Source organism: Sander lucioperca, chromosome 15, assembly GCF_008315115.2.
Source record: "Sander lucioperca isolate FBNREF2018 chromosome 15, SLUC_FBN_1.2, whole genome shotgun sequence".
NCBI lineage: Eukaryota > Metazoa > Chordata > Actinopteri > Perciformes > Percidae > Sander > Sander lucioperca.
The window spans coordinates 28,969,873-28,985,644 of record NC_050187.1 but is presented as its reverse complement, the minus strand read 5'-3'; the positions used below and the strand labels follow the sequence as shown (position 1 = coordinate 28,985,644).

General features: G+C 42.2%; 1 protein-coding gene across 8 annotated transcripts in view; it reads left to right on the top strand.

The window, feature by feature from the left end:
* The window catches only part of ehbp1 (EH domain binding protein 1), a 150,593-nt gene that overhangs the window by 73,853 nt on the left and 60,968 nt on the right, over positions 1-15,772 (top strand). For 7 of the 8 annotated variants that reach the window (XM_035991985.1, XM_035991983.1, XM_031315916.2 and 4 more), the window contains 5 exons: positions 1,124-1,302; positions 2,098-2,146; positions 10,063-10,863; positions 12,642-12,677; positions 12,832-12,978. In XM_035991985.1, the coding sequence (XP_035847878.1) occupies positions 1,124-1,302; positions 2,098-2,146; positions 10,063-10,863; positions 12,642-12,677; positions 12,832-12,978 (1,212 nt within the window). The remainder of the gene's footprint in view (positions 1-1,123; positions 1,303-2,097; positions 2,147-10,062; positions 10,864-12,641; positions 12,678-12,831; positions 12,979-15,772) is intronic. The other variant, XM_035991984.1, reaches the window with a different exon arrangement.

The window sequence follows — 15,772 nt, the reverse complement described above, 5'->3', positions numbered from 1 at the left end:
TTGCTGTTGTCATCTAAGCCTATATTGTACAAGAAAGTACACTATTGAAACAGAGTAGATTAGCTGCAGTTCCTAATGTCTTGAGTCTGGTAGTGTGTTCAGTCATATTAACTAAACAGAAAGTCCTTAAAAAGTCTATAATATGGTTCAGTAAAGCAAAATGTGTCTTAAATGCAATTTAACAAAATTATATTGTCAAGTATATTGTCCTACATTTTCAATAGTATTTAAAATTGCAACTTATTTTCTGTATTGACATTAAAGCCTTTAAAAGTCAAAGAAAGCGTGATGAAACTTGGACGCCCTGCTTAAACACACTGTGTCATGCAATTAAGGAAAACTGTCATATTAGTCATATGGTAATGTCATTGTCTTGCCTATAATAGTAATATTTGAACACATTTCCTAGTCTTTTTGATCACTGGCCTATAATGAATTTAATCAAATCTCAATGACATTTTTGCCATTTCTTTCCAAAATGATCTGAGAGAATTAGCCCATATCTGTCGCTCCATAACCAGATTAGTGAATAGCCAGCCGAATAATCAGAATAGCATTGGTTCTGCTGGACGTTTGAGGAAGACCAGTGTCTCCACGCCACCAAGGATTTGTGGGATTTGGAGTCTGGGAGAGGAAAGGCTCCTAATGGCGAAAGCTTTCGACCCAGATAAGACTTCAAAGGCGAAGCTAATTAATAAGATGTTTACATTATCCACGGTCATACACTGCTTTGTGCATGACCCTTCATTATGGTGTGTGTATGCGCATACGTGCATGTGTGGACTCATTGTATGTCAAGATAGCAAGCTAATTGGATGGGTGGAGGTTGCTAAGTAAAACATTTTATTGAGAAGTAAATAAATAAAAGGAGCTTATTATCTCCTACCAGTTTAAAAACACTTTAAAGTCATGTATGTTGTTTATTAGATTGCCTCAGGAAATGATGTGCCTTTCCACTGTGCGTTATTCATTTTTAACAATCTGTATTAATGTGTATTGTCCTTGTGTGACCCAAAAAACAGCCCTGATTTATGAAATGGATATCAGCATGTTGCAGCGATGCCTTTCATATATTGAAAATGGAATATTATATTCAAAACCTCTTCTTCTTTTCTGCCTACAGCCCAGCCCCGTCCCAAGCCCAATTCTTGGGGGGAAGCCCAACGCCAGCCAATCTCTACTGGTCTGGTGTCGCGAAGTCACAAAGAACTACCGCGGGGTTAAGATCACCAACTTCACCACCTCCTGGAGGAATGGGCTGGCCTTCTGCGCCCTGCTGCACCATTTCAGACCTGACACAATGTATGAAACACACAAACACTCATACTAAGAGAACGTTTCACAGTATTAAGGGTGGAGTTAAGGCCAGTGAGTCAGATTTAGGTGGACCAGACTTGTATGTTCACATTAGTTGAAGACTCTTTTCATGTGCCTCTTTTAGTAACGTGGCATCATATTTGCACAGTTACCTGTCATTACGCTGTGTCCTTGGATCCATCATCCCTGTCAGTGTTTGATTAAGAGGACAGATGTGTACATACTTGCGCACGCAGGACCCAATCTGTCATTTACATATTTTAATACAGAGTTGCATGTTTGCCGTCATCACTTATCTCGTTTTTTTGTGTGTGTGTGTGTGTGTGTGTGTGTGTGTGTGTGTGTGTGTGTGTGTGTGTGTGTGTGTGTGTGTGTACGTGAAAGAGAGAAAGAGATTCCTTACATTTTTAGTATTTAATGTGTATTTAACACTCAAAGGTACAACATTTGGAAAACCTGCAGCCCTGTTAAGAGAGCAGACATGAAGATAATTTATCTAAACCGTGCTCTGTGTGTGTGTGTGTGTGTGTGTGTGTGTGTGTGTGTGTGTGTTCATGCTTATGTGCCTTTGCACTCCACTGTGTTATTTTTACTTATTTTCCACTCTATTAGTTCTGTTGATTGCACTGCTATGAAATTGCATGTTACAGTTCTAATGCCATTACATGTGACGCATATTTAAACACACCTCTTTCTCTGCTATCTCTCTCTGTCTCCCATTCTCTCTCCCTTTTTTTTCTGTGCTTGCCTCCTCTCCAACCCTCCCCACTGTTCTTCCAGGGACTACAAGTCACTCAATCCTCAGGATATTAAAGAAAACAACAAAAAGGTAAGCGGTAGCCACCGCTGGGCCCTTCACACCACTTAGCTCCCTCCCATCCACATCTCCATTTGGCCTTATTTAGAGATCTGCCATTAATCCCTGGCTATTGTGTGTTTGTGTGTTGCATGATTTGAGGGAGGAGGTTGGAAACACACATGAAGGCAAATGCATGCACTCACAATCACACATGCACTACAGCCAGAATCTTATAATGACAGTGTTCCTAAGACGTTCCCCCTGCTGTGATATGTCTACGTGGCCATAAGTTATTCACCTGGCAGAGGTGAGATTGCATCTTAGCTCAGCTGCCTGCTGGGAGCTTACTAAACTGACTCTGCTAATTGTGTGTTGATGTCAGTGTGTGTATAATAAGAGCATATGTATCTTGTATTGATTAGACTTTTTTGTTTGGATGTGTGTAAAAGCGTAAAACAAAACTCTTTGGTTTCATTCCTGTCCTCTCCTAACAAATTACAACCAACATATATGCACTCACTCCTAAAGCTCAACAGAATAAACCATTCACACCTTAGCCTATGTCTTCATATCTGCATATTCACAGTTTGAGGTGCACTGTAGCACGCATCATCATTTTCCACTCTGTCCCTCAGGCTTTACTTTTTCCGAACACACAAATGCAAACTGCCGTTTTTCCCTTTCACTCTGATAGTACACACTCACACACCTATATACACACAGATGCCCTGTCCCCTCTTTGGCCCCGAGGGCTACACAGAACGATATACGTCAGGTTCCTGCAGCTTGATTTCCTCTTCTCATACACACTCTGGCTCAGCGATAACCTCTGGTGGCCCTGTTAGGCATGAATGCTACCCTGTTGACAATAACCACAGTGGAGGGAGAGGGAGAGACCCAATCCCATATCTGCTAACTGCCCCTCACCCCCCTCCAGGTGCTCAAGTAGCCCTGAAGAAATTGGCTAGATATAAGTAATATGGGAATATGCCGCAAAAGGTGATAGCTGGTGAATAGCTGCAGCACTGTACCCAGCGCACTGCGACCAGCTTCTCTGTAACGTTCTACACTAGCTGCTGATGTACATTTGGCCAAGCAAGCTGTTCCTTTGCAGTGCACAGAGGAGACACACGGTAGGTAGATATCAGCTAACTGCCACCTCTTGCCATCGTGCTCATGTAGCCCTCAAGAATCCGGATATATAAGCTAGTAAAATCATGTCTAATTCATGTTAAGGTGTGGACACACAGAGCCGATAATTAGCCGTTGGACAGTCTGGCGAGGTCAGTGACTGAAGTTGTTCCGTGCCGTCGTCTGTCCGAGGGGCCGTCGTCCTTCATTTCGGCCGATTTGACATGTATAATCGGCGGGGCGGGCACTGCCGGCAGTCGGACTCAAATGACCCATCTGATTGGTAGAGTGCTAACCCGGAAACGGGGAGCGGAATGAGCGTGACTAGAGTCTCTCAAAATCTGACGAAAATCTTTTAAACTGACCTTTGTTGATCTGAAATGAAGACAGATTCAGCAACTGCATGGCCTATTTCTCGCTTAAAATGTTTTCAGAAACACATTTTGGTGAACTATTTTAGTACAATATGAGATGGTATTCTGAACAAGCCGTCATGACAGTCTGAATTTCCGGAGAAACCAGACCCACGTGATGCGTTCGTCCAATCAGCTGCCGGTTTTCATTTTTGGGCAACAATACAGATTAGCGCCGCCTGCTGTTATGGAGACGTATTACGTCTCGTTGCTTTGTCGTGTTCCGAGGCACTTTTTGGACCAATTTGAGAGGACTTGATCAGCCCAACTGCCTTTTCTGCCGACGTTTGGCCGTCGGCTCTGTGTGCTCACCTTTAAGTGTGGACAAGTTGAATTGTGCAAGGCCAGATTTTTTAAGTCTTTAAAGTTGGATGTCATTTTTCATTGTGTAGAATGTGTCTTTTTATTCATTTACACACTCTTTAAACATATGATATATGTCTTTGTTTATCTTGTTTGCTTCACCAAGAACTAGTAAACAAACAAAAACATTACCTGCCAGAAAGGTTTACCAGCAAAAATGTCATAGATACATTTAACCTTTCCACTTTTCAATGTTTCATAAAAATATTGATAATATTTTGTGAAATATTAAGGAGATGAGTGTCCTATTTATGAATGTGTGCTGCATTGGCCAATCAGAGTTCCCATTTCAACCGTTTTCCTTAATTGGCTCACAGTCAGAGTGTGTACCTTTTAGTTAGCAGGGGCGATAAAGTTAGCAGCCAGTGAAGTTTCTGATTTGTATTGATTTACCGATAATTGTGTAGCGTTATGTTTTCCCAGGTTGTAATGAGCCAGACTTTGACAGTGTGTGCTACGTTTTATTGCTTCTTAGATTAATTTCCACGTGCAGTGACAATAGAATCTGTATGTAAATGGCTTTTCTCTGCATGTGAGATGTGATGTCTGTGGGCCTGTGCACTCTGGATGTTGTTGCTATGTTTCCAGCTGTGCTACATACAGTAATTGTACATGAATTACACTCTGTGTTGTAGGTGGCTATGATTGTGAAAGCTCAGTGGGTTCAGGCGAAATGAAAGAGAAGTAATGAATCGTGTGGTGTTATGTAGCACCCTGAAGGTGTTGAGCAAGAGAAGGGTGCTCATGATATTGCCTGCAAGAAAAGAGAAAACACTCACGCTGGACACAGGCTAGGGCAGCATAGTGTGGCAGGTTAAGGACCCCAAAGAGCAAGCAAGGAAAAGAATAAAAATGAAAAAAATAAATGAATGTATGAAGAACAGAATGAAAGAGGGTGATTAAAAGAGACTTCTTTTCCCATCCACAATTTTGTATAGAGTTTCTTTATAAAGAGTTATTAGAATGTATAGAATTTATTGAATGGATAGCAGAAATGGAAAGGGTATAAAAACGACAACTATCTCTGCTTTTCATGGCTAGTTGATAGACATGCCCCCTCCTTTCACAGTCTATCTGTGAAGAGTGATTGCAATGAGCTCAGACTGTGCTGAATTATGACAGATAAGGACAATCAATATTGGGGGTGGGCAGAAAAAAAGAAGAGAGAGAAGTGAATATTCAGAACACTTACAGCCTTTGAAATGATCTGATATCAATGGATGTGTGTATATATGCTAGTCTGTGGATGATTGTGTGTGGTCACATTTTCATCCATTTGTTTAAGGAGTTTGCATGTTGAGATCACCTGTGTGTTTAGACCGCTTGCTCCTCCGTCTTGTCTGGTGTGTGTGTGTGTGTGTGTGTGTGTGTGTGTGTGTGTGTGTGTGTGTGTGTGTGTGCGTGCGTGCTTGCTTGCTTGCTTGCTTGCTTGCTTGCTTGCTGAGGCCAAGGAGAAGTCATTTGTCATGCCATCTGATAGTGTAGCACCAAGCTAAAGCTCCCTGAGCACAACCGTGAGGGGTTGGGCTAAGGGGAGGGGTAGTGTTGATGATTGACAACGATAGATAGCTGTCAGTCACCGAGAGGGAGTGGAGGGGGAGCAGGGTGCTGCGGCCCGGGGCAGACGACAGTGACATTTAGTCTAAACCAAAAGCTTTGTCAGCTGGATGATGGAAAGTGAGAAAACCAGATATGTTCCCAAAATACATGATATTGTATTGGACTAAAATGTTGCTCTAATCAGTCATTGTTGAGAAATACAGAAGATCAATTATATTGGCAGACTCGTTTCAAATGTTATCAATCAAGAAGTAGGGCTGGCTGGTGATTTGAAATAATTACCAGTTACTTTTTTATAAGGATATACATCATGAAAATGCAAAATCAATAATAAAATAACAAACTAATTGCAATAAGCTGTGCTTTACAAAACTCATACAAGGAAAACCAGAACTTCAACAATATGTATGATTAAAAAAAAATATGATATGACATTAAAACACCATAAATGATAATATTGACAGTTGTGCTCTCATCTTTCCAGAGATCTTATATCATAGATCGCGGTTTTTCAGATAACTTTTTTAGATGGCATAATATTTCAAGTAATGAAGTTTTGTGAGTAGGGGAAAATTATCCACTTATCCTTTGTTTTCTTACCAGATGGATACAAGATTTTTAAAATCTGGTGGTAATCTATATTTTTCTTTTTGTCATCAAATCCAACAAAAAGACCAAAACCATGTATTAAATCATAAAGTGTGATCTTTTTTTACTTTGAACAATGACAGAGCTATACATGACCCATCTTCTGGGGTGTCTTCTTAGCAACATATAAAACAAAAACAGCTCCTTTTTATAAAAAAAATAAATAAAATAAAATACTGACTGTTACAGTCAGGTAGCTTTGTGTAGCCCTTGATGTGCAGCCGTCTGCTGTCAGGGCAACAGCTAGTGCTTCGGACAATTGGTTCTCTATTTGAACAACGCAGGGATTACGGTCTGGCAGAAATGGGCTCGTGAAGGAATAGTGTAACGGGGCTCAATTACTTAAACCATGTTCATAAAACCTGCGTTTTCCACTACAGAGTAGGGTCTCATACCCGCGGCTAGAAATGTACAGTGATGTCTTTTCCCCGGTTTGAATCAGTTCGAAATTGCTGCTTAAATGCTGCGGGGATAGTTTGTAGCATGTGTGTTGCTTCTTGTTTTCTTCTAGTTCCAGTTATTGACACACTCAGGTGATGTCGGCGTACATGAGTTGAAATGTTTTTATCCACCACTGTCTTGCCATCACCCTCATAACTTACAGGGAAACCAAAGTGGCTCCAAACGCCAGACCTGTTGGTTATTGGAGGATCTTCTAATTCTGGTCTGTTAATAGTCACATTAACGTTACTAGCCATATTGCATGGAGCTAGTTCAGCGTAGCATGCCTGACTGAAGTGGAGTCTTTTTCTTTGGGAGTGGGAGGGGCAGACAGCACGTTGCCTGTTACGTCGTTTGGGCTGCCTTGTTGAGTGCAGCGTCACTGAGAACATTATATTTCACACAATTTAAGCTCTTTTATTTCTAAATGAAATAGGATTAGTCCAACGAATCGTTCGGTTTGTAATGCGTGCCTAATCGAACAGAAATCGACACACCAACCCAACCCATTGCTGATTTTGGTGTTTTCTTGCAATCTATTGTCAATAACAAAGATATAAAATATTGCCTGCCTTATGATTTAACTGCAGTTCGTGGGCACGTACTGTAGGCTACCACTGCAGAAAACCATTCACGTAAAAACAACAGGTCCCTCAATATCAGTGTCTCAGTATGACATGATCAGCACTCCTCAAGCTATAAGTAAAGGTATAGAAAGTATAAATCATGACACTGAGGTCAAAAAGACTGTAGCGCATGTCAAGACTAACATCAACCCTGAAACAAAACCCAGCCCCAGAGTCTCCCTCTCTTCTTCCTCCTCATACAACTCTCACGTTCTCCCACTCTCGCTCTTTTCTCTTTCCTTCTTTCATTCTGTCCCTATTGAGCAGCAAAGTTGTCGCTCTCTTTCACAGCCTACCCTGGGCGAGAGGGGAACAATGTAAGCACACTTTGCTCCCCTGAATATGTGTTAGAAACCCAATCAGGCCCTCTTATTCCCCATATTCTTTTTCTGTTTTTTCTGTCTTTCTTTTTTCTTTCACACTCACTTTCTGCCAGGGAAAAGGGGGGGGGGGAGGACTTAAACAGGCTCGCTGTAAAGGCAAACTCCTCTCTGTTCTCCCTTTTCTTTTTTCCCACCGCCAGTTCTTTCTTCTGGCCTTGTCTCTGCAAGCACAAACACATACTTTCCATCAATAGAAAGGGACAAAAGAGGTGAGAGTGAAAAAGACTCCTCCTAACAAAAGGCATCACACTTGATTGTAAATTGAGAAACATCCCTGTTAAACCACCTTTTTATTCTCCATTTCCATCCTTCTGTTCTCGTGTCACCAGTTACAAAAAAATACAGTTGGTGAAATAAGATTGACTTTATTAAACAGAGCTTTCTGAGCTGTGTCCAATATCACTTCCTCGTTCACTTTCCACATAATAAACACCTAATAGATCAGGATTTTGAGCCATCACTGACATTGTATTGTTGCCTAAAACTTAAACATATAAAACTTAAAGTCAAAGGGCTACACGTCAACCCCGCCGTAGGTGCCTATGGTGTAGGTTTTGATTAATAGTTCAACATGGAATTACCTGTTGAAAGCTCCACCACAAAATTAGACAAATGTGTGAAACTTAATAAGACTGTGTCGTGTTTAAGTTTATTCTCCATGCTAACAGTGTTTACATTCTTTCATTCGCTTTTAAATACAGACAGACGGTGGCCTTCACATGTACTTAAATAACTGAAATTTCATCCAAGTAACTTCTATGTCTCATTACTGAATAGGAGGCTATTGTCGAGCAATGGCCATTTTTTCATTATTTCGTTCATTGTCATAGAGAGCAGCCATCATGGTAAGCAGAAGGTTTGGAAATGGCCCTTTGTAAATGTGTGTTACTAAAAAGCAGAAGACTACTGAGTCTCTCTTTAACTAACTAATATTGTGTTTATTTCAGATACTTATAAAAGCAAACACAAGCAACCCAAGTTCACCAATCACAGTTCTTGTAGTTCCTACGTGATATTTCAATAGCTGCTGTAGCCCCGATGTGTAGTTATATTTTTCGAGGAGGTGCACGTCAGCTGTGGCAATTAAGTGTGTATGCACTACAACTACGCCATAACTCCTTAACTCAGAACTATAAATCCAGCTTTGACTGTAATTTTCACATCTATCAACACTCAAATAAAATGGCGAGAAGATAATATGGTGCAGTAGGTGGCAAATGGAGTTATTACAGACACAGCGCACAAAGTCAATATCTTGCGTAGAAGTTACAGTTCAGCAAAGCGCTCAGCCCATCCTTAAAGTTGAAATTGCTCCGGGGCCGTCACTTAGACAGTAGTTTTTTCAAGGAAGCTCCAAGATGTATTGGATGAATGCAAAGCAGAGACTTAATGAAAAATCATACATGCTCAATAGACCCCTTTTCTAGATAAATAAATGTAAGAAAATTGTATTGAAGCAGGACAGGGCTGAAAAAGAGTAAGCAGGCTCTTCAAAACAATCCCAGGGGTAAATAAAGGTTAAAAACACACAGGGATGTGTTTGGAAGTCAGAGAGGGAGACGGAGAGAAAGAGGGAGAGATTGATAGACTGGGTAGATCTACGGAGGCAGTGAAACAAACGAGCGCTGCAACAGGTTGGAATTAGATCAACACTATCAAGCAGCCCAGATACAAGCTGTGATACCTGGGAGAGATGGATGGGGAGGTTATGTGTGTACGCGCGCAGGAATGGAGGTAGTGACACTGTGTGTGAGTGTGTGTGCTGCTAATCTATTTATTTACCTGTCATTGGCTGCGATAATGGTTTTCATCCCTTCTCTCTCCCTCTCTGTCTCAGTCTATCTGGTGATGGGGGATTGGGTTTCGTGTGTGTCGCTTGATTATCAAACCTGTATTTTCTCATCAGACTCTAATCAGACCAATTACACGCGTGACGGAGAGCGTGGGCAGGTTGATGTAGGGGAGCGATAAGGACACACACACACACACACACACACACACACACACACACACACACACTCAGACACACACACTTTGGGATTAAGCGCTCTGTCTTGGGGTATCTGCGTCTCTTATCGGGGACAACCATCCCTGACATGACCTGTCAGCAGTCATGCCAAAGGTGTCTCTCACTCACAAACAGACATGGGCACATACACACATAGATCATGCATGCAATGCACCATGCACCAAATACAACCCATGTCTGAAAAAGAAACCAGACTTCTCCTATCTCATCAGCCATTGTCACCCTTCCATCCCATCCATTTTTCCAACAGTGAACTCAGTTTTATACCCAATTTTGCAGGTAGGCACTTCTTGTAACATGACAGTGGTTGTGTGGTATGAATCTAATTGAAAGTTTGTGTCTTTTTTGGCAGGCATATGATGGCTTTGCGAGCCTGGGTATCTCCCGTCTCCTGGAACCATCAGACATGGTGCTGCTGGCCATTCCTGACAAGCTAACAGTAATGACCTACCTGTACCAGATCCGGGCCCACTTCTCCGGTGAGGAACTCAACGTGGTGCAGATAGAGGCCAACAGCAGCCGCAGCACCTACAAGGTGGGCGACTTTGAAACGGATACAAACGCCTCCATAGGTCAGGACAAGTTCTATGCTGAACTCAACGACGTGCAGCACCACCAGGCTAATTCTGAGCCCGTTGAATCTGCTGGTGGTGTTAACACTGAATCCAATGGCATTAAAGCCGCCGAGGAAGAGATGATGGAGCCGGTTCGGAAGGCCGAAGTAGGAGCGGTCAGCTTGCCAGCAGCAAGGCCTTTACAGTCCTCCCCTCCTGTCCCATCGCCACGCACAGCATTAGCCGGTGCAGCGACAGACTCGATCCACGTGACGCCGTCAAGCTCTGAGTACAGGGGGAATCTGCTCAAAGCCAACACTTTAGACCTTAGCGAGTTACCACAGAGAGTGGAGAAAGACATGGAGAAGGGAAGACAGCAGAAGGATGAGGTGGGAGAGGAAAGAAGAGAGGGAAGTACAGACCCTGGGTCCCCCACCAGGAGAGGGGCCTTTCCGCCCCACCAGAAACTGGGTTTCTCCTATAACAGGGATGCCGACCTCATCAAGAAGAAGAGGGCCAGCCTGCGTCACTCGGAGTCTGAGCCAGCCTCAGACATCAGCTCTCCTCCAGTCAACCACACAGACACGCCTCCCAACCAGGTAAACACCCAGACAAAAAACATTATAAAGGTAAACACACACTAAACAAAATTTAATTTAAAAGAATCGAGTTCCAGAGTGCAACTAAATTGCTGCAATATATATATTTTTTATTTAAATATATTTATTTCAACATATCTTTTTATGGGTATTCCTAAAGTAGAGAAGTTTCTCTCTGTCAAAGTGTTATGATTTTGTCTCTTCAAAAGTGCCATACTTTGTTTCACTACTATTGTACTATACTTTTGTATGAGACATCAATTGAGAGACATCCATTTTTTTAACATGCTGAATAATTGATATTTTTATTTTTTTATTTTTATTTATATTTTCAGTGTTTTGTATATCGTTAAACATGTCCTTTAAGGGTCAGTAAGAGATACATTAAACGATCTCACAGCTAATTATGAATCCTGTACGTTAAACAACCTCTGGATCAGTCTGTACAATGTAGACTAATTCACGCCTTGTTGCTTAAGTCAGGTATTAAGATTCTGACAGCGTTTACCTGCAGGTACCTGCCTGGCCCCTAAATGGATTGTTCAGGTTTTTATCCTTGCACCCTGGCTTTGATTGAAACCTTTACTGCTACATCAGTCATAAGACAGAGGATGTGTTGAACATTCATTCCCTCCTGGCACTCGCTAAGCTTCAAATCCCGACCTCGTTGATGCCATTGCAGAGATGACCGTACCGAAATTCTCCCGTCTGCATTAGATGTTGTCGTCGCCTGTCTCGTTGCCGAGACCCAGACACATCGAGGCCGGGCCCTTAACATGTGGCAACTATAGAAGGCACCCAGGAGAACCCCCTGCTTTGACATTTCATTATATTTTTCATTATATTTCTCATCCCTTCAGTTGATGGCAGTTGGTGCCGTGACTGCTCAGGCGTGGCGACGCTTTGCGCAGAGCACACCTCATCTCATCTCACACGCGCACTGGCACGCACCTTAATGCGTGTGCGCACACAGTCACACACACAAACACACATTGAATACATTGCTGCCTGCGTTGGTTAACCCCAGATTACCGCTTCCTGTTTACAAGTCGAAAGGTCACAGGGCAGGCGGGGGGGCAGCAGGGGGGTTATGACAGCTATGACACCCCATTTTGATCTGCTGTTATCAAGTTAGCAGGATGCATCCTTGCCTGCACCCGAGCCAGATTTGACTTGTTGAACGGATAAACATGTTTCAGTGCTATAAACAGCTTGGTTGTAATATTGCTCGGCCTAAGCCAAATGTAAAAAGCTCTGTTTGCCCACTTTGCACCCCTTTTATAATACAGCCAGGATTACCGTGCAGATACAATTTTAGGCTAGGGTTGTTTTGTTTTCTTGTCAAAGTCGTCATGCTCTCCACACCACTGGACCCAGACAGGGCTGTGAGCCTGGCTTGTAGGCCAAAGTGCAGGCCGTGTATATCGTGTATCTTGCTACATTTGGGTCCGCTTATCTTAATTCTTCTCTCCCTTCCCCTGCTCACTGTACAAGGAGGAAATGTGAAACATGTTTGTTTGAAAACTTACTACTCTCTGTTAAAATGTGTTCATTTCCATAGCATGTCACTTATTTAGGCATCATAGTTGACTAGATTACACAAGTCACTTAATTTGTTAAAAAGCATATATTAAGGAAAACCAGTCCAAACAACATTATTTGTTGCATTGTTGACAAAATACTTACTTTAGAGCCTGTAACTCTAACTGCAAATCTAGAGGTGTTTTGGTATTTGGCTACACACCTGTAGTTAATTTAGGTTATTTTCTCTTTCAAAGGAGCCAGCACCTGTATCAAGTCCCCCTGCTGAGAAGGTGAGTACAATTTTGAAGAGTTGAACTCGTAAACATGAATGTGCGAGAGTCTACAAGCACACATTTCTTTTACACAGTTTTATTAGAAATGAACTGCACCCAGTCATTAGCATTGTTTTATGTCATCACCCTCATGCCCTGTGGTTGCACACAGAAGGTGCTGTCTCGTCAGGAGGAGCTTAAAGAAAGAGCCAGAGTTCTCCTGGAGCAGGCCCGCAGAGATGCTGCAATGAAGGCAGGCAACAAGAACGTCCCCAACTCAGCCGTCACTGCACCAAACAGTGCCACAAATGTCTGCGATGTAAGTCAAAGTGTGTGTGTGTGTGTGTGTGTGTGTGTGTGTGTGTGTGTGTGTGTGTGTGTGTGTGTGTGTGTGTGTGTTGTTTTTTCTGGGACATCGTTGACAATGCTTACTCAGATACTGTCTGTCCCATCTTAAAATGACCACAAAATTGACAAAGTCTCTACCTGAGGCTCGGTTTGGGTCAGTCTGGGTCTTCAGGTTTCTGAGGAGGGGGCAGGTCTGTCTGACCTCGTCTGTGTGTAGTAAGTAAAGATTGACCTGAGTTTGAGTTGTCTGTCCCTGCCTCTTTGCTCCGTGCACTGGAGTGTTGTACAGAATTGCCTGAGTGTGCCGGAACAACTAATAGAGTGACCACCAGCCTCTTCAACACCCTCATGTCACTTCCACAGTTCTCTATTCGCTGCTCACTACACTTGCAACATGCTGGAAAAGCCTGTCTCATCCTCTGGCAGTCCACTGTATTAAAATGCTTTGAGAAGGAGAGAATACTTGTCCTTATTAACTTCTGCTCAGACTCTCTTATAGACTGCTGAACATCACAACCTGAACATGTCAGTAAGAAAAACCGAAGTGTGGATTGACTCTCTTTTTCAGTCTCTCTCCTTGGTCATCTTGACTCTGCACAATTTTTATGACATCCCGACTAAATGTGCTGTCCCCTCAACTTCCCCTAACACTGAGTAAATGTTGTACACAAACACCTGTCAGCAAAAGTACATTCACGGTAAAGGAGGGTGGGAATCACTGTTCCGAAGCAAACTAAACTAGAGAAGAAGTGAGTGAAATTGCCAGCTCTGAACCGAGCACGCTCCACTGAACATAATATACTGGGATGGGGGGTGCACACTGATGGACCAGGAGTTACCCTGGGAAAGCACTGTTGTCAAATCCTCAGTGACGTTTCCAAATGTTTCAGAGAAAGGAAAGGGGGATAAGGAAAAAAATGGTCTTGTGAGAATTGTGAGGACAACGGATTTGAGGGTAAAATTAAATAAATACCCTTTGGTAATGAGATATCTAAAAGGCAGCAGCCGCATGCCCCTGCTGCCTGAATCCTTAAAGAGATATATATGCCCTTCAATTAGATGGTCTTTACAGTGTGTCTGTGTGTGTGTGTGTGTGTGTGTGTGTGTGTGTGTGTGTGTGTGTGTGTGTGTGTGTGTGTGTGTGTGTGTGTGCCTAAGTGTGTGTAGGCATGCAAATGTATGTGTACAAGTCTGTATGCAGGCCACAGGAATAACAATTTTGGCATAATCTGAGAAAATAAATGAGGAACTTCCAAGGACTGGTGGTGTTAAAAGTCTTCAGAGAAAGAAAGCAAATTAAAAGAGTTTTTCAAAGCTGTTGCAGTGCCGATATATTTCCTTAGCGACGAAAAAAAGCTCCTCTTCTGTCCTTTGTTGTGGGGCAAGATGGCTGACTTCACTTAGATTAGCTCCTTAAAGTAGCCAGACCCAACCCTCCGCTTTCTCTCTCCATCTCCTCCTGATTTCCTTACTCATTTCCAAGGACAATTGGTTAATAACCCCCACACATACACACACACACACACACACACACACACTGCTCCCATGCATAAAGGAAGGAGGGAAAGGAGGAGGGGCGAGAGGAAGATATTGAATTGTTTACACTTTTTTTAATAGAAAACATTGATCAAAGGAATACGACTGGCCTTGAGGCCAATGTGCTGATAATTGTTAGTGATTCAGATTAGATTACTTGATGTCTTGTTTTGATTAGTGTGTGTGTGTGTGTGTGTGTGTGTGTGTGTGTGTGTGTGTGTGTGTGTGTGTGTTTGTTATCAGCTGGAGAGGCCCAAGCCTTTCCCATTTAATTCTCCATCCGTCTAAGTAGGTGCTTTGCGGTTTAGCATGCATAAGGTATAATTTAATTCAATTAAAGCAGGCTTCATTCTTCCAGGGAAGTGGCTAATGTGTGGGCAACAGAATGATTTGGGCAGAGGGAGAGGAGGGGGCTACATTAGCTGTTTTGGGGGGTGTAGCATTCAAAACACAAATGACAAATCAGTTAGTTTGAAATCTATTAACTAAACTCATGTCTTATTCAAAGCTGTAAAAGTTACGATTTTTTTATGGGACAGTACAATTAGCCATCAGTCGAAAAAATATTGAAAGATTAGTGATAAGCAAAATAATCATTAATTGCAGAATAATAGTTAGTTGCAGCACTAATTCTCCAAACAGAATAAGAGCATTTTTTCTAATTGAGGTTTTTGGGTCAGGTATGATCACTGGTGGGAAATCTTGCCCACAGGAATAGGTGAATCATCTCCTGAACAGCAATTGGTGAGAAAGCTGTCTTTCTGCAAATTATTATTTTCATCCTCTTTAATATCATTCCCCCCAGCCACTAAAAATAAGAAACTTCTCTGTAAGCAGTGCTTCATATATCTGTACTATAAACTCCGTCTCCCATCATACACCTGTGCTTGTGCTCATCAGAAACTGCTCCCTCACTCCTCTCTCCATAGCATATATCTTCATCCAAACCATACCTTTCTCAAAACCTGAGAAAGAAATGCCCTTTTCAGTTGTGTTTGAACTTTTTTTAACACCATCAAAGGAAGGTGCAACACATAAACATTACAGAGAAGTGTTAGGACGATAATTCTTGTGCTGTTTTCTTACATCGTTATATCTACAGGAATAACATCAGGTCTATAGTTTTTTGTTAATATTGTTTATCCAAGAACTTGGATGTCATTTCAGCTCCCTCTAAATGTGATAAATCAAATACATATGCAGACCGACGTATGACTGCATTAGTAGCA